Below are 19,864 nucleotides of genomic sequence, written 5' to 3' on the forward strand. Positions count from 1 at the left end.
TATATATATATATATATATATATATATATATATATATATATAATTATTATTTAGTTGAGAATTTTTTTATTTTATTTCTTGTTCACTGAAAGTTTCTAACCTTGTCTTTAAATGTGCTGCCCTGAGTTTCACTGCATCAGATTGTAACAAAACTTCTGCATTTTCCATTATGATCATCCTAACCTGCCAAAACAAACATAAAAGAAGGTGAATTAACAGGAAAAAAGACATATAATTAAGATAAAGTACATTATAATTGCCCGTGGGTAGAAATCACCCTCTTGAACAATTTGATAAAAAATAATGAAAAAACAAAACAAAAAAAACTTATTAGCAAGGTAGGCTGGGCTCATTGATGATAAATGGCTGTCAACACCCATATAATCATGGGAACGAAAAATCATTTCTGAATTGTCAGTGTGAAAGATCAGGGTGTATGTAGGTATGCATCAACATGCGGTTTTTCTGACTGTCTACTGATTGACATACTCAGTTTATGCAAATACAACTACTGAATGAAGGTATGAAGATTTAAATGATGCCAGGATTTTTCATTTAATGTCCATTGTTCACATTGCTCAATGCATTGATTGTATCTTGAGGATTGATGTTTTTTCCCCCCCAGAGCGCACAAAATAGTTAGCTATCTGTAAAACAATAAAACGACACAAAACAACACAAGTGGGTTTAAACTGTGTTATCTGCATTTTTGCAAATCTTTAAGTAGGCTATTATTATGTTAGGGTCAAAGATCAAGCCAGGTGCGAAAGCCGTACTAAAGGATTAACTATCTTTCACAAGGTCATTATGGCCACAGGCCATACGGAATGGTTTTAGGAAGCACAGGTGTTAAGCGTCTGGTTAACAGCCCTCTAGTAATCAATTCAAATACATGTTAATGCCACAGAATTCAAACCACCAGCCTGCAAACCTATAAAAAATAACCTTTTAAAATGACTATGCAAAATAGGATCCAAAAAATGTAGTATGCCATAATGAGCATGAATGAATATAAAATGTCATGTAATTATTGCATGCTGCACAGTTTAAAAACGGCATACTGCAAAAAATAGTATGAGTAGTATAGTAGTATGGATTGTGAACACATTCTTAGTCTCAGATATATAGAATATCTAATTATTTCATGCATATCAAAGTCTTTTTAAGGCAAGTCATGTCCTGCTCCAGAGCGGTATTCGAGATAGTGTGGATTTAGTGTGTGTTAAGGGCACTGCGCTTTGTCGTTATTAAGATCTGGGACAGTCTTGCACACTTACTTCCTGTTGCACACACATGCTCTCAAGTGGCCAAGACCGCAAGTGTGGGTATTTGGACAAGGCATTTGAATGGGGAAACATCAAATTCTCCAAAACCATTCACTAAGCTTACGATTCAATTTCATACTATTTTTTATACAAACTGAATATTCTTACCGCATACTACATCAGTAGTATGAGTGGTACAGTACAGGATACCGTGCATACTGAAAATATTGTAATATTGTAATATTGAGTATTGAAAATAGTATGCAAAATCTTGAATATACAATGTTACAAAATCATTACATGCTGCACAGAATGCATACTGCAAAACAGTACGAGTAGAATGACAGTATACTATTCCAAACACACATTCTTACTATCAAATACAGTAGTGACATAAATTTAACAAAGATTTGGGACTACTAGGGGCCATCGGAATTGCTAATTTTTGATGCCTCTTCTCTAAAACACCTGATTTAACTCATTATCTTAAGCTTCATAACCTGATTTGGGTGTGTCGACATATTAAGACACCTAAAATGTGCAGTGGGGCCCCCAGGGGCCAAATTGAGAACCACTACAGAAGATGATGCATCTGAGAAAACAAATACATGCATTTAAAGTCTTAATTAGGCTCATTACCCCAGAGCCAGTCTGAGGGGTTTTTCAGGGGCACATAAAAAGCACCTTAGGTATCAAACATAACGAGACAGGCAAGATGTAGATAACACAGCAGATAATGAGTGCGAACGTCACAGACCCACCTGAGCTCGCAGTTCCTGTGCCAGCACCTCCATGTCGCTCCAGTCCTGCCGCGGAGCGACGTTCCTGAATCCCCACTCCTCAATCTGCTCCTCCAATTCGCAGTTGGTCTGTTCCAACTGATTCACATGCTCCAGGAACCCCTTCAGCCGTTCGTTCAGGCCCCTCATGGCCAATTTCGGCTCTTCGAGTTCCTCCATGGGGCCAGACGAAATGAAATGTCTCCGTGCCCGTCCTGCCACACCTAAGATGATTAGGTGTTTACCGAGTAAATAGTTTGCTTGAATACGACTGTCGACGTGGCTCCTATGGACAGGGACGAGACCTTTCCCCGGCCCTTGGGGACTTGGGGAGTGGAGTGGGAGCGAGGGGCCCACCAGGGTCCCGCCGGCCTCATGTGGAGGTGAAAAGCAAGAGGCCACAATTTGTGTCACGGGTTTTGCTGGTGCTTTTGTGAAGGCTGATCCTGGATTAGTGACAATTCACACATACACACACACACGGCACAGGTCAAAGTCCATTTGTGTTTTACAGTTCTAAAGGATCTGCAATGTTTTTGTTTGCATCGGCTTTGGTGGCTCATATTGCATGCGGTTTGTTTGTGTCGCCGTAGGGTGTTTGCATATGCCTGTTTGTGTTGGCTATTAGATTCTAACATCACGGCACAGGTCAAAGTCCATTTGTGTTTTACAGTTCTAAAGGATCTGCAATGTTTTTGTTTGCATCGGCTTTGGTGGCTCATATTGCATGCGGTTTGTTTGTCGCCGTAGGGTGTTTGCATATGCCTGTTTGTGTTGGCTATTAGATTCTAACAGTCTGATCTTTTACCTAATCGTTTTTTCTGTCTAGGTGAACTCGTCTTCAGTACAGATCTGTGATGTCGAGGCATGTCTCAAACCTGCAAGGCATACTTACAAAATACAAACTGCTTTACAGCTCAAGCGTTTCGCTAAAGCCGTGCAGATTAACAAAAGCATTTGGGCATTTGGGTTAGAACAGAAGTTAGCAGCGTCTGTGCAAAGGTGAATGTTGACTATCAGGGCTATGCACAAATCTATGGTTTATAATATTGTAAATTTACATTTATTTATTTACCAGAGTTAAGTGTTACATTCAGTTTGTATTAATGTAATTGTAAAAAAAAAAATAATAATAATAAATACATGAGCATAAAATGCATTAGGCACTTTAAATTTTTTTTACGTAAATGTATGTCCCGCACTTTTTTTGGGCAAGTTTGTTCACATAGATGTTTTCAAGGGCCAGTGTAAATAAATGTAGATTTAAATGCAAAGATAAAAGATCTATGTATGACCTAGCATTTTATTTGTATCCAAAACCAGGTGATGTGAACATTACTGAGCGCTTTCATACATGCTTTTGCAGTGTACGTTTCATTCATTCTCAAAACCAGAGGGCGCTCTCGCGCAGAATTCCGAAACGGATTCATAGAAGTAATAACTTGTGATGTGCAAGGAAATCCCTAATATGGACAAAAGTGTCCAAATATCGCTGTAGCGAAGCTGAATAAAAAGCAGAAATGTTTTGACTGAGGAAATCTGAAGACGATAAAAACATAATTGCAACAATATATGTGTGTTCATGTGTGTTTTGCATCTCCAGGTAAAAAGTAAAGAAAGTATATGAATAATGCAGTGCTTACTGACATAAGGCCTATAATTTATTACAGTATAGAAACTATAAAATATATTTTCTACATTATTCTGTGATAAAAATGGAAAAAAGAGATTGTAGTTTATTAACCATTGATCAAAATGTCATTAGGAAAAATATTGGTTATTGTCCAGAAGTGTAGGCTATTTGATTTCTTAGCCAATTAAAAATTAGAGATAAGAAAAAATTAAACATGTCAATTAGATAAAATAAATAATAATAATAAAAATTACAGTTGAAATTTCTGTCCCCCTCACTTCTGAAATGATGGTTACGCCCCTGTTTAAATATATAACACATATTTTATATCTCCTATGGTTATATACATATATGAATTTGTATTGTATTGTATTGTATATAAATAAATATAAATTTGATATTTACTTTAAAATGAAATATAAATATATGTGTGTAAGTTAAAATATGTGTAAAATGACAAATATAATATAAAAAAATATATTATTAAATTACTTATAATAATAATAGTAATAAATATAATGCATAACTCACCTGATCAAACCAATCAAATTTGAAGGCGCAGCTGTTGTGATTGAATCAGTCTGAATAAATTCACTAATAAAAGTAAAAAATAAAATGTATATTTAATTTAATATAATATACTATAATACAATATAATGACATTAATTAGACAATCTAGTCTGACTAATTTGCAGACAATAGGCAGGTATTATTGCATTGACAATCAGCCTATCACAGTGATGTGGAGGCACTGCTTCCTTTCACATAGTCTTTTGTTGACTTTTTGTCCCTGTATTACCTGGAGTGTCTTTTGGAGAGTGATTTACATTAGTTTTTATAATATATAGAGGTGGAAAGTAACTAATTACAAATACTTTCGTTACAGTACTTGAGTACATTTTTTAAAATTTTTCTACTTTCTTGAGTATAATTAAATTGTGGTACTTTTACTTGAGTAAAATACAACTAAAGAATTCAACTTCGCTACATTTATTTTTCACCAAAAGTACAAAGTACAAAAAAAATTAAAAAATAAACAAAAGGGCCTTTCGCACCGCTTTAGTTCCAGAACTAAATGTACAGTACTAAAGTACTGGGACGATTTTGCGCAAACTATTTCCCAGTACCTTTAAAGGGGTCATATGATGCGATTTCAAGTTTTCCTTTCTCTTTGGAGTGTTACAAGCTGATTGTGCATAGATAAGATCCCTGAAGTTGCAAAGACTAAAGTCTCAAAAACAAAGAGATATTCTTTATCAAAGTTAAGACTCTGCCACACACCCCTAAAACGGCTCGTTCAAACACGCCCCCACATATCTACCTCACTATGTGGAAATATTTGCATAATGCCGCCAAAATGTGCACGCAAAGAAAGAAGGCGTGGTTTCAGTAACCGCAGTTAGTGTTGAAGCAGCCATGTCAGGGAGACGCTGTGTTTCTAGGCAAAAGCAAAAGCACTTTATTTGGCCTTCCGGAAGTAGATGCACTTAGGAATCTTTAAGATTACTTACAACAGAACAGCAATGCATTTTATGGACGACCGTTTCGTGAACCTAGGAGAGGAGGTCATTCTGACTTTGCTATGACAATCTGGCTCTTCTGAATCAGCTACTGTTTTGTTATTAGTTTAAGTATTTGCTATTGACTGTTCAAATGCGGAGTTTTGCGCATCATGTGTGTGACAGAGAGTGAGAGAGAGACAGGGTCAAAGTGGAGTCAGCTGTCTTAACCGTGGCTTGTGTACTGCACACATACCAGCTTCATCACTGTGTCTGTCACGCAACTCTGTTCCCCTTTCGGGCTCTGTCTTTACATTTATTTTGAAAAATGAAGCTCGCGATTATGGTAAGGGGCGTTACATTTCTGACGAGTGCTTGCGGTGTTCGGCCAATCACAATGCACTGGGTCAGCTGGCCAATCAGAGCAGACGGCGCTTGTCGGAAGGAGGGACTTTGTAGAAAACGAAGCGTTTGAGAGAGGCGGGGGATAGAGGACCTACAATAATGTACATAATTTGAAAAATAATGTGTTTTTTGAACATTAAAGCATGTCAACATATTCTGTTACACCAAATACACAAAATAATGATCTTTAAAAAAGCATGCAAAGGGTTGCATTCGCACCGACAGTGTGTACTAGGAAATGATGTAAGCCGGTCGACAGCGACGTCATTTGTGCGAGGCGTTCAACAACGGAAACAAAGAAGAACAACATTAACAACAGGAGGATGGAGGACGCTGTGATCGGAGCTGTGTTTTTGTTGTGTCTCGAGGGTTTCACAATAATGGACATGGAATGTCGACGTATACGTAAAGCGATTGAAAGAAGAGAAAGGAGGGCTAAGAATCACCAACGACAACTGGCAGTGCTACATTTGCTACAAGTGTCTGCACTTCAGCGTCCGTCCATCTATCGCTGTTCTCCATACTTGCGAAATAAGTTGACACAATGTTTACAGTATGTTTACACTGCGTTTTAAATCATGGCGGGTGAGGGCGTTTTCATACGTGTTTGGCCAATCAATGTCTACTTACGTCACGATTAGTACCAGTTGTGCTGGTTAGACCCTGCTCCGGAGTAGGAGCTAATTTTGTTCTCGAAAAAGGCAGTCCGGTACTAAAATCGCACCCAGTTTCGGCGGTTCCACAATTAGTTCTGGTACTATGACAAGGTTGTAAATGTATCGGGTTACCATGAAACCAGGGTCTTGTTCAGCGTCCTGGGGTGTTACAAAGTATTTGTGAAATCTAGCTAACAAAATATATATTGTGTGTTGGAGTGTTCCAGACGCTACAAATTGGTTCCTGCGGTGCGAAAGGCCCTATAGCGTCAAACATGACAATTTATGAGACTAATAGCATGTTTTGATTTGTTCTTATCACAGTGAGACAGAAAATATTTTTTTATAAAATTGAATTCTATACTGTGATACAAGCTATGTCAATTAGCGTTGCATTGCAATTGTGTGTTTATTGTCTTCCCGTTTCATCAGTCAAAGCATCTCTATCTGCATGTTATTCAGCTGTAGTGATATCTGATGCATTTGTCCATATAAGGGATTTCCTGGTTCTCACTTGTGAAACAGATATTACAGTACATGGGTGTTAGGATTAGGGTTAACCCTGCTCCATAGTGCTCACATCGTCTCATTTTGGGTAAAAATAGATGAATAATACTAAAGTACTTTGTAACGCAGTAACTTGAGTAGTTTTTCAGCAAACTACTTTTTTACTCTTTCTTGAGTCATATTATTTTTCAGTACTTTTACTTGTACTCAAGTAAATTATTCCTTAAGTAGCAATACTTTTACTTAACTACAATTTCTTAGTACTCTTTCCACCACTAATAATATATAAGTCATCGCCTGCTTCTTCAGAGAAAACACTGTTAGTTAAAAAGAAGAAACATCTCACAGCCTTGTGACTTTGAAACAGACAGATGAGAAGAAAAGTAACTTGCATACAAACTCGACTTGTTTATGTAGTAAAACACACTGAATAAGAGTTAAACATACAAACGCAGTTGTGCAAACAGCATAATGATGGTAAATGCTGTGCCAGTTTCCTTGCGTTTGATCTACCGAACCAAAGACGTCTGCGCAGCTACAACTTCAGAGAGCACAATCATCAGAGGATCAAGCCACTGGACTTACCAACACGCCCTCACCCGTCCCACCCCTTTTTCCTCCACTGTCCCTGCCCTAGTGATTCCCCTTCAGATACGAGTCATTGAAGTGTGGCAGTCGCAGTAGAGTGAGAGTCCGTCTGGCTGCGCCCGTCCTGCCCCACACATCTGGTTCTGGGGTGTCTAACACCTCAGAAGTCACGGGACAGGGAATGCCGCCCGACCTGTTCTGGCCCCTGGCGCTGCTCCATGAGAAAACAACGTGGCCTCATGAGTCGTCTGAGATGGGAGTGCAGGTAATTACAAACAGGTAATGACTGCAGACATGCGGCTACCTGTCCGACAGTTAAATTATAAGGTGGCTTATTGAAAAAGAAAACAAAAGCTGTCAACTCGGACATGCATACTTTGAGATCCGGATGGTGACAAACACGGTCTTTTAAGAGGCCTGTAAGTTCCCGCTCGTCCCCACCTGTCTGCACTCCTCAGCCAAATGAGATCATACTTCAGCTTTGTCATTTTTGTAGTTGGCGATAGTTGTAGTCATATTTTTGGGCTAGTGCAGATGACAAAAACCTGGTTTATTCATATGTATTTGTGATGTCATTTCAACAATATTGTTCTTGTGAATTTTCAGAAAAAGTTTGGATATGAATTTTTTGCATAAATCTATTAATATTATATATATATATATATATATATATATATAATTATATATATATTTTCCCCTTCGGCACGCATGCGTGAAATCCCGACGTCATGATTTCGAAGCGGAAAATGTGTGCTTTATTATCTCAAGTGTCAGTTTATGATGTTATTTCCTACTTTCTATCAACATAAGGTATATTTCACGTTGTTTGTCAAATACATAAGTAGAATGTATTGTTTTTGGAGGTTTTATAGCTCAGTCTTTCGTGGCTTAGGCTAACTTACAGCTAACTTTACCTTTGAGAAACTCTGTATAACAGCTAATGCGTCCAGTTTAATAAACGAATTTCGACGGTCGTTTACATTATTATATTATTGTTATGTTGTTGTTGTTGTTGGTGTGTGTCAGGGTGTGTCACACAACCTTATGTTTTCCATAAATAAACCATATTGCATTGTACAATACTGTGTTGTTGTTATTATTATTAAGCTACTCACCTCTAGAAGAACTTTCATCTACAGAGGTGATGCTGGTGATGTATTTAAGTGTCATCATTATGTGTAACAACTTTAATCTACAGAACAGTCCCATACACCGAAAATACAGGGGGAACAGATTTTCCCAAAGGCCTGAGAAATATCGTTCCCCCCTCCCATATTCCCTTCTGAGGCTTCATAAAGCACTGCAGTGATGCTGAAGGGGAAACAAGGGAACTGAAATCACCGGAACACTGGTATCGCTCGAGTACGAGAGTGATATTGCGCTTATACAACAGTTTGACGGAACATGTGTGTAATTAAACAAGAAACAACGGGAGTGCCTAATAAAACCCTCTTTTGCGCAGGACTACTTCCGGAGTCAAAGCTCAAGTTGACAGTTAAACATACGTCACTTTTAGAATTCGTATCAAGGGCATGTGCTGCTTCAGTTAGGTTATTAGTGAGAAATAATGAGGTTATTAGTGAGAAATAATGCGGCTAGACGTTTCTTCTTATATTAACTAACATACTCTACGATTAGCTCAGTGAATAATAAAAAAAAACATAGACCCGACTAGAACAAGCGGAGTGATACAAAATTGTGAAAGGGCGTTCCTGTAGCGATACCAGTACAATATCTCACGGTTCTCAACCAATCAGATTTGAGAACCAGAACGAACTGTTGTATAAAAATTATATACACTGAACAAAATTATAAATGCAACACTTTTGTTTTTGCCCCCATTTTTCATGAGCTGAACTCAAAGATCTAAGACTTTTTCTATGTACAGAAAAGGCTTATTTCTCTCAAATATTGTTCACAAATCTGTCTAAATCTGTGTTAGTGAGCACTTCTCCTTTGCCGAGATTATCCATCCACCTCACAGGTGTGGCATATCAAGATGCTGATTAGACAGCATGATTATTGCACAGGTGTGCCTTAGGCTGGCCACAATAAAAGGCCACTCTAAAAAAAGTTTTCTGTAAAGTTGCTTTGCAACGATTTGTATCGTGAAATTTAATTGAAAACTTGAATTTGTATTTTATAAATAATATATAAATTACACACACACATATATTTACATAAAAATATATAACATGCTAACGTATAAATACAAATATAACAAATAAAATTTTTAATAAATACTTAATATCTTAAAATAAATACTTATTCATCTTAGTCATATAGATCCTAATAGAAAACTACAACTATGTATATGTAATGTATAATACAGTCTTTATAAATAAAAAAATGCATAAAATAAATGATCAATAATAGTACTTACTTCATATTAAATTTTTAACAAAAAGTACTAGTTAGTTAAAAAAATTTAACTACATGTACCAACATAAATTATATATCATTACATGTATATACATACACATGCCATCTATTTTAATGTTTTATTAAATAATATACTTATATATATACATTTTTTAATAAATTCATATCTCCACAAAAAACATTATTCATCTTATTCATATAACTCATTTAAAAAAGCATGTCAACTTCCCATGTCAAGTCAGCTCCATTTATTATAGTTGAGACAATAATTATAGGCTGTAATTCAGTTTAAACTCTTCAGCAGACATGTTATGTCTGTGTCATCGTGTTTGTTGACACATGGATGTCTCGGTTAGAGGCTTTCAAAGAATCCACAGCTGTGCATCGAGGCATTTTGTTTGGTCTTCTTCGCAATCGTATCTTTTTGAAGTGCTAAACCAACATCATCTCGGGTGTAAACTAATGGGAAACGCTTGTACTTTCAGCATTAATCTATCACCATCATGTCTATGTCAATAACAAAGAAACTGTTAAGATGATCCAACTAATCAAACTGCACCATTTTAAACAACTTGTTGAGAAGAGCTTCAATTAGCTGAGCTGGACTTAGTCATAAGAGAAAGGAAATATAATCATATACAAAGGTGGATGGAAAGAGTTATAAAAATATATAAGTGCAGGGTGTTATTATACAACTGTCTTTTGAAACGAATGAATTTCCATTGTGTTTATGGAAGTTATGATTAATTTCCTTTTCCATGACTGATCTCTCCAGAACATGCGCTAACATGCCACTTATTGTATGTATAGTTGCGTGAATTTAATGTCTTCATCTCTACAAAACATAATCATATGTCTAATCGCCAAGTGTGTGCAGAAAGAAAAGTGGAGGCCCCACCTGGACACACCTGTGCATTAAAAGTATAACCACGCTAGAAATGCGACGCTACAATGCACAGGCATGTCCCCTGGATACTCTACATAGCTGTGTTGCCACGGCTCAAACAAACAATGAAGAAACAACAACAGCTGATTTACATAAACCTGTCAGATTGTGAGAAAAGTATTAACGAAGATTACTGTAGGTAATTGGGTTTTTGCAGATTTATTAAAAAAGAAAAACTGAAATATCACATGGTCCTAAGTATTCAGACCCTTTGCTGTGACACTCATATATTTAACTCAGGTACTGTCCATTTCTTCTGATCATCCTTGAGATGGTTCTACACCTTCATTTGAGTCCAGCTGTGTTTGATTATACTGATTGGACTTGATTAGGAAAGCCACACACCTGTCTATATAAGACCTTTAAGCGGGTCTGAATACTTTCCGTACCCACTGTATATATATATATCTATGGTCTGTAGTACCTGAAGAAAGTTAGCCTTTAGGCTAACATTAGCATTCAATCTGTCACGAATCCGGTCCATGAACTTCCATCTGCTAGCCATCAGAGGTCACCCTTTCCGATTTCATTGACTCTCGCACTACACACTGTTGCACATCACCCCGGACTACATATCCCATCATTCATTGCACTGATTGCACTCAGCACGGATTGCACACAGCTGTTAACACTGATTGCACCCAGCTGTTTCATATCACTCCCTCACTATTTAACACTCACTCTGATCCCTTCCCTCTGCCGAGTATTGTTTAGCGCATATCTCAGATAGCTACACTACAGAGCCCTCATTTGTTTCCCTGCCTTAGCCTTGTCTGTTTTCGCCTGATCTTCGCCTGTTTTCCTGGATTTCTCCCTTTAGCCTTGCCCCTGTGACTCTGTCTGCCAATCGTCGACCCACGCTAGCCCTAGGATTATTCTTGTGTCTTGCCCGCCATATACCTGTTTGCCACTGTTTGACCCTGCCTGTCTTATGACCATGTCTCTGTCTTCTCCAAATAAAGCTTTGCTTATGGATCCGCACGTCTCACGTCTTGTCAGCCCCGTTAAACAACCAGTCTGTTCTGGTGAAGAAGTTTTGTAATACCTGGAGAAAGCCAGCAGTTAACATTGGCATCCAACTGGTACAAATGTTCCGATCAAGGATGTCTATAACAGTGGTTCTCAAGCTGGGGTACGCGAACAAAATTCTGAGTTTTGGCTCATTTAATTCTACCCCAACTTAAAGTAACATTAAAACCGAACATGTATTTCTGACAAGCAAAATGCCGCTTCTAATTTAAAAACAGGAAAATGGGAGTGCTGTAAACGGTCAAATACACGATATCCAATCAGCTTACCTCATCTTTTGCAGTCAAAACTGACTGCATCCACACAAGCAGCGTGCATGTGATAGGATGCCCGCTGAATATAATGTTTTAGCAAATCACGCTTTTGTTCAATGTCTTTAAAATAGATCTTCACTTAACAGCATGAAGAGCAAATATTGACACGGACTGAGATCGATTTAAACTCTCTTCGATACAGACACACTCTGTGCGTGTTATAGTTTTCATGTTTAAAATACGAGCAAGAATGCAAATATCCCTGAATATCCAAATGATGGCAAATGTGTCATTAATTTTTACAACAGTTCAACAAAAAAAGGTAATATTAAGTGAACGTTTTACATTTTAAATGTAGCTTACATTTTAAACAGAATAATGTCATATTTGTTCTATTTTGCAACGAAATAATAGTCCCAACGAAATCCGTAACATCTGGTGTGCGTCTCCATTACATACAGCGGTGTTTCATTAGTGAACGAATCTGCGGCTTTGAATGATTTGGAGAGTCAGTGATTAATAACCCATTCATAACTACAGCATTTTGCTTCATTACTGAATGAATGAATGAATGAATGAATGAATGACCCGACACCTGGCTCATTAAGACAGCGACTTGCCGCCACCTGTTGGCAGTTTTATTTTTAAATCTACAAGTATCACTTCGATTTGCCATCATTTATTGCTTTATTTATTATATTAATAATACACTTAATGTTAAGAATATTACATAAAACATGACATACAATTAATAAGGATAGAAATTTTTTGCCTCTATAAAGGTAAAAAAATGCACCTGTAAATCAATTTAAGGGGACAAATATTGTTCTTTAATAGAAAAGGTGTGACTGCAGTCTAAGTGGAAGAGAGGGGGTACACAGAAGAATGTTAAATGCCCCAGGGGGTACGCCGCTGTAAAAACCACTGGTCTAGCATCTGGAAAAATCTAGCCATTAGCATTAGCAGTCAAACAGTGAGTCTTTTCTGATCAAAGATATCTGTAATGCCTGGTGAAAGCTAGTCATTAGCATTAGCTTTCAACTGGTGAATCTGTTCTGATCAAGGGTAACGTCTGCAGAAAGCTAGCCGCTAACATAAACATTCAACTGGTTAGCCTTTTCTGATCAAGGAGGTCTATAAATCCAGACGAAAGTTAGCTGTTAACATTAACTGATAGGTCTGATAAATGATTTGTTATGGTTGCAGTTGATTTTCCAACTTAAAATTTGGAGCAAACACTAGTTGAGCCACTAAAGCAGTTTCATGTTACACTTCACTTGTTCTTTTAGGAGCTCATGAAGAGGTAATTCAAAGAGAGATGCTTCAGTTACTCCAGAATTGTGTGGCAAGATAAACAAACACTCAAACAGGATTAACCAAAAAAAAAAGGCAAAAATGTAACCGAGAGACAAACTGTCAACGGTCTTATGCCGTTAATGACTCCAGCCAAGTCACCAAACTATCTTTCACGAAACATCAGTCAAAATAAATACTACTGTCTCCTCGGAAAAAGCCACATTGTTCCGCAAACATGCAACATCATGTCATTCGTCTGCTTCATTATCGGACAATGTGACTGCATGTGACCATGCACACTAACAGAGGTGGGGACAAGTCACACATGGTCAAGTCAGAGCAAGTCTCAAGTCTTAACCATCAAATCTCGAGTCAAGTCTCAAGTCACAGTTTCAAGAGGGTCTAGCTGCAGCCTTGCACTTGCACTCTCAGGCTTGCACTCTCAGACACTGAGTTGTGCTTCCGCTAGCGTCGTCACTTGCAGTCTTTTATTTTTTTTAAATATTGTTCTATTTATTGATTACTTTTTGTTTGAATCTCTCAACATTTTACAACAGTAGCCAGGTGGTGAAGACAAGAAAAAAGAAACTAAATTACAATGTCACTTGCAATCGCCACTTGCACTCTCCGATACCTGCGACGTCACTTGCAATCGACACAAATGGTGCTTGTTGCCAATGGAGACAAGACATTGTGGTGGTGATTAAATGATTACAACTAATTTTGTACTATAACGTACAGGGTCCTGCAAGAAAAAGACAAGACCCGCAAATCCGTGGCTACAGAACAGCAGAATATGAACGCAATGCACAAAGTCTCTCGTTAAGCGTTTTCCTCCTGTAGAAAAACATAACCTCTAGTTGCATTCGCTCGTTTCCCAAAGTCATCTTGAATGTTGAATTTTCAATGCAACTGAAATATTTGAGAGAACATCACATAACTTCATAAATTGATGTTGATTTTCCTAAAATGTGTGTGTTTTTTTAGCGTTCCCTTTGGTTGGGCACTTGGAACTTCGTTTGTGTTACTATAATTTTCTTTCTGTTAATACAGCAATGCTTCATGAAGTCTGAGTAATATGATTTCAAGGGAAGAAAAAGTAATAAATAGATTGCCTTTAGAAGGTGATCTATCTTCTAATTAATGCATAAGTGTATTTTTTTGTGTTTATTAATGAACTTTTTCACATTTCATTTCTCATAAATACCTTGAGATGCTTTTAATTAGGTTTATATAATCCTTAATTAGTGTGTGGTAATATGCTGAAGTCACACACAGACTTAAACATTCAGCAAGTGAATCACAACAATAACAATTAAATTAAATTTATTTTCATTAATTGTAACAACCGTTTTATTTGCTCTTTTTGTTGTGCTACTACTGACACAAGACAGCAAATAAAATTGGCAAATAAAATCAACAACTGTAAAACAAAGCAACTGCATAATTTATTCATGCCGCAATGCACTCTGGGAGTCAGTGAGTAGCAATACTAAGTCATGAGTAAACCTAAATGAAAGGATCAAGTACCCCCTACAGTTCTTTTTTAGTTACTAGAACTCTTGTGTAAGTAAACTATACTAACTGAGCATTTGTCAGTACAACATGAACATACTATTCCTATTTCACTTTACTTCGTTTTTTCAAGGCAATCGGTTTGCATGCTTTTTTGTATGTATGCATTTTATAATGATATATTAAGGATTTTATAAACATTAATCTTGTATAATTTAGTTGTAGGCCTATACAGTTATTCGTTTCATTGTATTATGCAAGTTATTTCCTGTTTGTGATATTAAAAATAATGTTTGAAACTTCTGGGCATTTTATATGAAATATACTTTAATCACAAGATAAAATAAATGTTATTTAAAATTAAATAAATGTTTACTCCAAAGTCAAGAACATGTGCATCACACATTTTTCTATATGAAAACTAAAACATTTCAATAAAACACACACACACACACACAAACAGCAGCATAATTTCTATATGCTCACACTGTAAAATCTAATTAGTTGGGCTTACTTAAAAAAAGCATGCAAACCGATTGCCTTGAAAAAACTAAGTAAAGTGAAATAGGAATAGTATGTTGTACTGACAGATGCTTAGTTAGTATAGTTTACTTACACGAGAGTTCTAGTAACTAAAAAAGAACTGTAGGGGGTACTTGATCCTTTCATTTAGGTTTACTCATGACTTAGTATAGCTACTCACTGACTCCCAGAGTGCATTGCGGTATGAATAAATTATACAGTTGCTTTGTTTTACAGTTGTTGATTTTACTTGACAATTTTATTTGCTGTCTTGTGTCAGTAGCAGCACAATAAAAAGAGCAAATAAAATGGCTATTGTGATTCACGTGCTGAATGTTTAAGTCTGTGTGTGACTTTAGCATGTTACCACACACGGTTTAAGAATTATGTAAACCCAAAGAAAAGCAACTCAGTGTCTTTATGAAAAAATAAATTTGATAAAGCTCATTAATAAACACACACAATTAATGCACAAATGCTTAAATTAGAAGATAGGTCACTTTCTAAATGCAACCTATTTATTACTTTTCTTCCTTTGAAATCAAATAAGTCTGACTTTATAATGCATTGCTACATTGACAGGAAGATAATTTTAATGACGTAAACCAAGTTCAAAGTGCCCAACCAAAGGGAACGCTAATCACTATAATGGGGAGTTTTAAAAAAAACACACATTTTAGGAAAATCAACATCAATTTATGAAGTTAGCTTATGTGATGTTCTTTCAAATATTTCAGTTGTATTGAGAATTCAACATTCAAGATGACTTTGGGAAATGAGTGAATGCAACTAGTGAAAGATAACTGCAGACATGGAGGAAATGGATGAAAAGTCTATTAAGACTCTTTTTCTTTTCTTCTTCTTCTGTTGTTATGTTGCACATTAGCAACATATTAGTGCACTGCTCCCTCTCACTGGTTTATTAATGTCATTGGTTCCTTTGTGGCTACTTGAATATTTTAAGTAAGTGTCACTCAAAACAGTAAGTAAATTGTTTTATTTTGCCTTGAAAGTAGCTGTAACTTAATAAAACCTAGTAAGTATAACAACTAAGTAAAGATAACTAACTAAATCTAAGTAAGGTAAACTATTGGATTTTACAGTGCATATAGAATATGAGCCATAAGTCATAATTTAATATATATACTTTATATCTACACACACAAAAAACACACACACACACACGCATATATTACTTTATCAAATATTTTAGATATTATTAATAATTTAGTTTAATATTTTTTTATTATTAATTGCAAAATTGCAAAAAAAAATTTTGCAAAAACTGTTTATACTTAAGTCATTTATATATAAATACGCATACACACACACACACACACACACACACATGTATATGTAATTTATTTATATAATTATATATTATTTTATTATAATAGATATTTTATTATTTCTATTATTTTATATATATATATATATATATATATATATATATATTAGTAGTCAAATGATTAATTGCAATTAATCACATCCAAAATAAAGTTTTTGTTTTCATAATATATGTGTGTATTGTATATATTATGTATATATAAACAGATACACACACAAACAGTATATATTTTGAAAATATTTACATGTATTTACATGCATAAATTTATATTCATATATGATATATAAATATATTTAATATATAAACATAACATATTTTTTTAAATATATACATGCATGTGTGTGTATTTATATATACATAATAAATATATACAGTACACACACATATATTATGTAAACAAAAACTTTTATTTTGTATGCAACAGCACTAATACACACACACATAATAGATATTATAGTATGTCATTTATTAGATAATATACAAAAACGTGTGTGTGTGTGTGTGTGTATATATATATATAAACACACAAGGATGAATTGATAAATATCAATCCAGAAAGAGTAAATTCATCTGAGGAGACATCATCAATTACAAATAAAGAAAATTAACCAACTGACTGCAGAATGAAAAGTAAACTTATTAAGATTAATTTGACTATTTTTCATAATGAATGATGATCTCACCATAATTATCTTGGTCATTAAAGATTTGCATAAATCATATATAAACCTGTATGTGAATTCACACTATTACGTCAGCATTTAAAGTAATTAAAAGAAAAGACAACAAAGAAAACTGGTTCTTTTTAGCAAAAACAAGCTTCAACCACAATGCAGTGTCACCTGAGAGCCCAGAACACTGGTATCAATAAAACCCATGCATGTAAAGGGTTTAAGTTACGTTTTGAAGTGAAACCCTTCAAAAAAAGAAGTCTTTAATTTGCTTTGACACTGGTCGGCAGTCGCCTCGTGTGAGAAAAGAGACTGCGAGTCTCAGAAAATAATTATGTTGAGGAGTGTCTTTGATGATTAAAACCAAAAAAGAATGGGCACATAATTCAAACGACACTTAGACTCGTCCGACAGGTTCAGTGTGGCGGAATGAACCATTGGCTTTTGGCTTACCGAGGTGTTATGTTGACCTTTAAGCCACATGACCTTTGCTGTGTAAACAGAAGTGATGCATCGAACAGTTAAAACGTTACCACATTTAGGGTTAACAATTTGGACGTCAGCCAACAGGTAGCAGCGTGCAAGAGAAAATCATGTGTAAATCCTTTATCAAATGCTGATGAGTGTTTTACACAGCGTGAACACTTAAATCTATTATTGATAGTAAACTTATTCAGTGTTTACACTGCACTGAAAAAGCAACTCAGTCCGACTTCTGACGCAAGATTTTGTTGTTTTGGTACCCATTTGCCCCTACTGGTATCATCTTACCCACACGAAACCACGGCCCAGTGTCGCCTTTACACCTGAATACTGCAAGGATTTCATTCAAAGGTCATTCTTTAGGCTGAGGACCAACACTAAAGACAAAAACAAACACCTTTATACATGAACGATGACGTATTGTATGAGATTGAAGTAAGATGCATCTTTGGGAACCATTTTTCCTCACACAACGCTGTATTTTTGGTGATTCAGAGGTGCACGTGAGCATACTGAAAACAATTTTGCAGGCAACATTTTGCAAGTACATTTTGTAAATGGCAGGTTGAACAAATTTTGTCAAAACAAAATTATTTATTAGATATAAATATACATATTGATAAGCCAATCATTATTAATTCATATTAAATGATAAATTATTTAGTAACTAATTTATTTAATATTTTATTTAAAATAAATATTTGTGGTGTAAAGTGTGTCAGATGATTCATGGTAAACTGTGCCAGTGACTAAAGTAAAGTAAAATAAAATAAAATAACTCTGAGGTAAAATGTGATTTTAGATGATTAATGGTAAACTGTGCCAGTGACAAAAAAAAAAAACGGTTGGGTAAAATGTGTCAGATGTAAATGAAATGAAATGAAAAAATAAATTATGTGGGGTAAAATTTTCGGATGCTTCACAGTAAACCGTGTCAGTGGCTAAAAATAAGATAAAATAAAATAAAATAAGATAAAATAAAATAAAATAAAATAAAATAAAATAAAATAAAATAAAATAAAATAAAATAAAAAATATCTAAATGAGTCAGATCATTTATGGTAAACTGTGTCAGTAGCTCAACTAATGATAAGTTTCACCACCAAACTATTACTAAAATAACATTTTCTTTACTGAAATATGAATAATCAGTAGCAAAACAAGTGTTTAATAAGATATGCAAATAGCTTTTTTCTCATATGCTCATTTTTTATTTATTTATTATTTGTTTTATGTAATCAGTTATATATTACAAAAAAATAACCATGTTTTATTGTAGTAAAAGTGTAATAACCATGGTTTTTTGTCGTATTGATTACCATTTGTATAACCACAGCTTTACTACATATACCATTGTTAAACTATGGTTAGTGTAGATAAACTATATGGTTAATTTGTGGTTACCATGGTTTAACCATGGTTTTTTGGCTTTATTTGTGGTAAACCAATTCAACCCTTGACATGACACATACCTAAGTAGTATGTACAAACTTACATACATATTTACTGTGTGTATATATATATATATATGTTATAGACACTTTCCTCTAATGTAAGTTTACTTGTTTACTTTAATAAGTTTTATCTCTGTCGTTTCTCTTGTAGACAATGCGTAAAACCTCTTAAAATCTCACTCTCTCCTAGTCCTAACCAACCTGAATCAAAACAAAAGATTCAAATGAGTAAACCCAACAACAACAAAAGGGGTTTTAAAGGGGTCATATGATGCGATTTCAATTGTTCCTTTCTCTTTGGAGTGTTACAAGCTCTTGGTGCATAAAGAAGATCTGTAAAGTTGCAAAGACTAAAGTCTCAAATCCAAAGAGGCATTCTTTATAAAAGTTAAAGAGTCAGCCACACTTACCTAAAACGCCTCGTTCTAACACGCCCCCACATATCTACATCACTATGTGGGAAGATTTGCATAACGCCGCCCAAATGTTCACGCAAAGAAAGAAGGCATAACTTTTATTCTCTCTGTAGTATTGTTGCTGCCGCTGCCGCCATGTCATGAAGGCGCTGTGTGTTTCGTTGTGAAAGCGAAACTACTTTGTTTGGTCTTCCAAAAGAGGACGATATCCGCTTC

The 19,864-nt window shown here is 35.4% G+C and overlaps 2 protein-coding genes across 2 annotated transcripts in view; one reads left to right on the plus strand and one right to left on the minus strand.

Annotated features, from left to right (window-relative positions):
• LOC107586952 (keratin, type I cytoskeletal 19-like) overlaps positions 1–2,406 on the minus strand; it is a 10,228-nt gene extending 7,822 nt beyond the window's left edge. The window contains exons 1-2 of the mRNA XM_016274517.1: positions 2,027–2,406; positions 101–183 (exon numbers count right to left, since the gene is read on the minus strand). Coding sequence (XP_016130003.1) covers positions 101–183; positions 2,027–2,224 — 281 coding nt within the window. The 5' untranslated portion in view covers positions 2,225–2,406. The remainder of the gene's footprint in view (positions 1–100; positions 184–2,026) is intronic.
• Positions 2,333–19,864, plus strand: part of LOC107586986 (keratin, type I cytoskeletal 17-like) — a 22,018-nt gene continuing 4,486 nt past the window's right edge. The window contains exons 1-2 of the mRNA XM_016274568.1: positions 2,333–2,427; positions 7,396–7,597. Of these exons, the coding sequence (XP_016130054.1) occupies positions 2,333–2,427; positions 7,396–7,597 (297 nt within the window). The remainder of the gene's footprint in view (positions 2,428–7,395; positions 7,598–19,864) is intronic.

The sequence above is a fragment of the Sinocyclocheilus grahami genome, unplaced genomic scaffold (assembly GCF_001515645.1).
Source record: "Sinocyclocheilus grahami isolate Dianchi unplaced genomic scaffold, SAMN03320097.WGS_v1.1 scaffold87.1, whole genome shotgun sequence".
NCBI classification, from domain to species: domain Eukaryota; kingdom Metazoa; phylum Chordata; class Actinopteri; order Cypriniformes; family Cyprinidae; genus Sinocyclocheilus; species Sinocyclocheilus grahami.